Below are 5,340 nucleotides of genomic sequence, written 5' to 3' on the forward strand. Positions count from 1 at the left end.
GGAGAGGGCCCGATCCTGGTGTGGCCACCCACACCTGCTTTCTCAACCTCTCAGCACTTGGCCAGCGGGTTCCAGGAATTTAGCAGCAGGCACCCAGGAGGGGGGCAGACAGGATTGGAACCCAAGCCTGAATTCTGTGCCACGTCAGGGCGCCTGATGTGCTTAAACAAACGGGCCCAAGTAACTATACCCAGACCAAGCAGCCGCCTGTGGAGTCCCCTACAGCCCCCACCCCAGGTGGAACCTGACAGTCTGTCCTCCCATCTTCCATGAACACTGCAGGGCCGTGTGAGAAGGTACAGCCCCAGAGCGGCCCCACCTTGATCCTGTCAACCTCACAGCCCTGACCCCTGGGCTGTCACCATCTGTGTGGGGCTGGACGAAAGAATGACTAAGGCAGCTTCTCAGGACAGATTTGGGTCCAGTTTGATGACTGCTGTGTCGCTGATACCGGAGGACAAGGGCCCGGCCTGCCTATTGGCAGACATGCGGCAGACACTTGGAGGACAGACTCTGGGTCCAGCTCAGAGCCTGGCACACAGAAATGCCCAATAATGGCTGGGGCAGCCCCGCCAGGCCCATTCAAGGTCTGGGAACACACAATTCAGAACTTTGTTATAAATACATGTGTTTGGTGAGTGAGGGGAGACAGAGGGCGAAGACGGTGCTGTACACAGCTGATATAGGCTTAGAGGCTGAACACCACAGAGAGAGAAAGACAGACAAACAGACAGTCCGGCCAGCAGCAGGCTGGGCAGCATTCTGGGGCCTGTAACACTTGGTTGGCGGGTGTGCTGGCAGGGGTCTTGTCCAGGGCTCCCTGGCGGCCCGAGGTCCCGGGCAATGTTGGCAGTGGCTCCTGGGCTCAGCTCACATCATTCAGGGCCTGGTGGGAATGGGGCCTCGTCAGGAGAATGCTGGGTCATGTAGGGGCCGAGGTAGGCCTCTCAGGGCGCCTGGGTGCCCCCACCAGGCCGGCCCCCCCAGGGGCTCACCTTGCGGGCAAACTCGGGCAGGACGAAGGCTGCCCGGTGCACGTCAGAGTTGTAGTATCTCAGCTGCATCTGTTCAACCTGCTTCTGCGTCAGCTGCCTCACCGGCTCCTGGAAGTTGGTACTCTGGGGTGGGGCAGGGGCATCAGGGGAGTGCTCTCCATGCCCATCTGCCCCCTCCCACCCCCAGGACAGCCAGAAGCTCACTGGGTTTTTGCTGCACAGCATGAAGCCGATCTGGCCGCTGGGGTAGGTGGGGATGGTGCAGTAGGCGTAGGCCACCACGGGGAAGAGCGATCTGCAGAAGTGCTGCATGTCCTTGATGAGGTCCAGGTGCAGCCACTGGCACTCGCCTGGGGGGAGGCAGTGTCAGCATTGGCACGATGGCGGCCCCACCCTGCCCGCCCGCCTGCCCGGGATGCCAAACTGCTCCGGGCGCTCACCCTGGCAGCAGAGAATCCCATCTTCCTTGAGGGCCGTCTTCATGAGCTGGTAATAGGACTCCTTGAAGAGGCTCTCAGCAGGGCCTGCGGGGAGAGAGGGGCGAGTGACAATGAACACATTCTGGCTGAGACCTCCAGAGCCTGGCCTAGGGGGCAGGGGCCACCATCACCCCACTACATAGTCCTCCCGCCACCCCCAGCTGCCAGGCAGCAGAACTGGGACTTGAACCCTGGTCTGTGGAATTCAGTAACCAACCATGAAGAAGATGCTTTTGACAGGTACAGAGGCTGCTGCCCCCGCATCCCAGGTGGTTCCACACTGCAACCCCATTCCCAGGGGATTCCTATTACCATGGCACAGGGGCACTCCCACCCTGGGCCTTGGTTTAGAAGAAGAACCCTCCCCGGCCCTGATGCTGACCTGTCAAGGGCAGAGAGGAGGCTAACGAGGAAACTGGGGACTCAGTGGGCTGAGGCCAGAGTCCCCCTCTCCTCCAGGTCCCCAACTAACTGTGAACTCTGAGCAGTGGCCTGGGCCCCCTACTCTTCTGAGCCATGTTTGAGGGGAAGGGAACAACTGAGAAGGGAAAAGTGCTGTCCTAGCTCGGGGTCCTCTGAGTCTGCAACTCAGGCCTGCTGTGCAGGGGGGAGGCTGGCAGCTGCTGGAGGCCCTGGCGCACCCTCTGCCTACCCATGGGGTCCGAGGAGTCAGTGATGATGACGTCAAAGGCGTCCTGGTTCTGTTTCATGAACTCAAATCCGTCACCCACATGAAGGGTCAGCTTTGAGCTGGAGTAGCCAACAGCCATGCTCGGCAGGAACTTCTTAGAGACCTGAATGACATCCTGGAGAGGGAACAGGAGGGACCAGGATGGAGACAGATGGAGTCACGTGGGACTCCCAGTAGTCCCTTTCACAGTCTGGTCACCCTGGGCCAGCTGTTTACTTTGTGGAACCCCAGTTTCCACATCTATAACATGGGGAATGCTCTGGGACCTCCTTCAACTCCTCAAGGGGGGTTGGCCCTGGCCTGCTTCTCAGCTGAACCTCCACCTTCCTACTCCCTTCCCCCAGACTGACCCGCGCCATCTCAGGGGCTTTCAGAGGGTGGCAATTCCAGTCTTCACTGGAAGAGCTGTTTCTGCCTCCTGCCTCCGTGTGGTCGGAGGCTTCTCATTCAGGCTGCAGCTCAAACCCACCTCCCAGGGGCCTGCCCTGACCAGCCTCCACCTGCCCTTCATGCCTTTATCTTATCACCCTTTGCCATCTCTTTTTAACTAAAATATCAGTTCCAACAGGGATTGAAGCTGCTCGTTCATCATTGTACCCCAGCACCTAGAGCCATGGCTGCCACATAGTAGATGCTCATTAAAGTGGTTTGAATATCTCTGGGCCTTGCCTGGGACTTGAATTAAAAACCAGCACCCAGTCTTACTAAGAAACAGCATCAATGGCACACTTACTATGTGACAGGCCCACTACTGCCCTACTAAATCCTCCCAACATATTTTTAAGGTGAAGAAACAGGCCTAGAAATATTAAGCGACTTGCTCAAGGTTACATCGCCAATTCAGTGCAGAACAGGAACCTGAACCCAGACCCTGCGCGGGCACTCACCTCATCAATCTCGCACTGGACCACGGACTCCACAGAGGAATGCTTCACCACCTCCCGCAGGACGCCCCCGTCCCCACCCCCGATGATCAGCACCTGGTAGGGGGATGGACAGTCAGGAGAAGGGTCCAGCCCCAGCAGGGCCTCGGGCCAGCAAACACGCTCCAGCAGGACGCAGTGGCCTGGGCCTGCAATGGGCAGACGCGCTCACACAGAACCACCTGGAGTGAGGGTATGTGCCGCAGCTCCTCTGACCCACAGACCTCATTACTTTATTTTCTACTCAGGAACCTCTTTCCTGAGCTCCAGGCCTCAGCCAGCACTGTTTGCTCCTCCCAGACTGGGTCAGCTGCCACCCTGTGAAGTGGGCTGCTTTCCCACTCGTTCTCCTTGTCCTGGCTAGCATTTCCTCTGACAACCCTTTATGAAGCATCTGGCTGAGCACTGGGCACACTGGGGGGCCTCAGTACTGTCCTGTGGGATCCTTAGGGTGGCTTTCCTATCACTGGGCTCAAGGCTGAGTCTTGGTGGGAGCGGGGTACCTTGCGTGGGTTGGGGTGGCTGCAGAGCGGCAGGTTGGCTATCATCTCCTGGTAGGAGAACTCATCTCTCTCCGTGCACTGGATGACACCGTCCAACACCAGCACATTGCCGTAGCTCTTACTGCAGGGCGGGAGTGACAGTCAGGGACCTGGGTCCCCTCGGGTGGGGGCAACGTGCCTCCGCTCACCCTGGGTGAGAAGAATCTCCCCCAACCTGCGAAGGAGTCCCAGAGGTGAGTACTGGGGGTGACACGTGGCGAGGACCCGCAGGCAGGCCCGCTAGGCATTAGACTCCGTAAGACTCTGACGTGTCCCAGACTGACACGTGGAGCTCGGCGCGTCGGGTAGGCGCAGACTCCGGTTCCCTCCCTGCCAAAGAGGACCGCCCGAAACGCGGGCCCCCAACCCAGGAGACGGGATACAGGGTGGGGAGGGGACCGAGGGAGCACACGGGCCTAGTTCACAACTTCTGACAGTTCTTCAGGAGGAGGGGTGGGCAGAGACGGCCCAGGGGCGTCGGAGGTAAAGGGGTCTGGCAGGAAGGAGGTGGACTGGGCCGAGATCAGGGCAGGAGTCCCGGCTGATTCGCGTGGGGGTGAGAGGCGGGTGGTTTGGGCTGCGAGCCGTCCTAGGGGATCGGGGGTGCAGGGCGAGCCAGCGGTAGTACCTACCTGCGAAAGACAAGGATATCCTGGTACCGCGACCGCTGATGGTGCAGCAGCTGCTCCACCTGCAGGGACAAGGCCTGGCCCGGCCACAGGCTGCACGTCTCGCGGAACCAGCCCTCGCGGATGGCAGCGGGGCCGGAAGCGGCGGGGCCGTCGGGGCCGGGCTCCATGGCGGGCGCGCTGGCGGGCGGCGCGGGGAGCGGACCCGGGACTGCAGGCCGCGCGGAGCCGCAGCACAACGGGACCAGCTCCGCCCGCCACCCGCACCGCAACCTAACCCGCCCGGAGGGGCGGAACAAGTTGGCAGGGGCGGAACCCAAAGCCTCCAATGGTGGCACGGGAGTGGGCGCGCGGCTAGTCGGAGGCACCGCCCCTGCCGGTGCTCCGAGCGCTGATTGGCCACCAGTCAGGAGCGCGGCGCCTAGTGGCTGGGGCGGGCCGTCTGTCGGAGGCATCAGGGTAGTGCGGCCTGCTCCGAGGGGGCCACGTGGGGCCCAGGCTGGACTTCTGAGGACTGGCCTCGAGGCGGGGTGGGCCGGCCCGGGGGGTCCGGGCCCCTCACGCAGCCCGGCGCCGGCCGGGGCCATGCGGCCCCGGGGTCCCCGCTCCCTTCCTGGGACCGGGAGGCACCGAGGGTCATGCCTTGCTACAGAGGGATCGAGATGGTGTCTGACTCGGGGGAGGAAACTTGAGATGACATTTAGACTCGGCGCGGAGTTTCCAGCACTTAGAAACAGTCAGCTTGAACTCGGGCTGGAAAAATGGGAGCTGGCAGCTACACTGTCGGGCGAAGAGTTACGTTGTTGCGCAGGAGCGAGAGAAAATGTATCTCTCGCCTGTCCCCCAGATTTGGCTCCCTGTTGGACTTGAGCGGAGTGTGTAGTTTGTCGGCGGCGCACTGAGGGTTTTTATTTACTTGAAAAGGATCGTCACTGCCTTGGGATTTGAGCTTGATTTAGCTATTTCCCCTTAGATTCACCAGCGTATGGCTGCTGAATTAAGAGAATTCTTTTCTAAGAGAGCTTCTAAATTTACCAGCAGTGTCCTGGAAGAGGCCAACACATGAATATTCAGCACCAAA

General features: G+C 60.5%; 1 protein-coding gene across 1 annotated transcript; it reads right to left on the minus strand.

Annotated features, from left to right (window-relative positions):
- Nucleotides 1-401: 401 nt before the first annotated feature.
- Nucleotides 402-4,542, minus strand: SRM (spermidine synthase). Its single transcript, XM_066375059.1, has 8 exons — nt 4,263-4,542; nt 3,592-3,712; nt 3,053-3,145; nt 2,127-2,280; nt 1,436-1,519; nt 1,200-1,345; nt 996-1,118; nt 402-886 (listed from the first exon to the last, which is right to left on the minus strand). The coding sequence occupies exons 1-8, from the start codon at nt 4,427-4,429 to the stop codon at nt 866-868; spliced, it is 909 nt and encodes a 302-aa protein (XP_066231156.1). The 5' UTR covers nt 4,430-4,542; the 3' UTR covers nt 402-865.
- Between the last annotated feature and the right edge of the window lie 798 nt (nt 4,543-5,340).

Source organism: Saccopteryx leptura, chromosome 3 (genome assembly GCF_036850995.1).
Source record: "Saccopteryx leptura isolate mSacLep1 chromosome 3, mSacLep1_pri_phased_curated, whole genome shotgun sequence".
Classification (NCBI taxonomy): domain Eukaryota; kingdom Metazoa; phylum Chordata; class Mammalia; order Chiroptera; family Emballonuridae; genus Saccopteryx; species Saccopteryx leptura.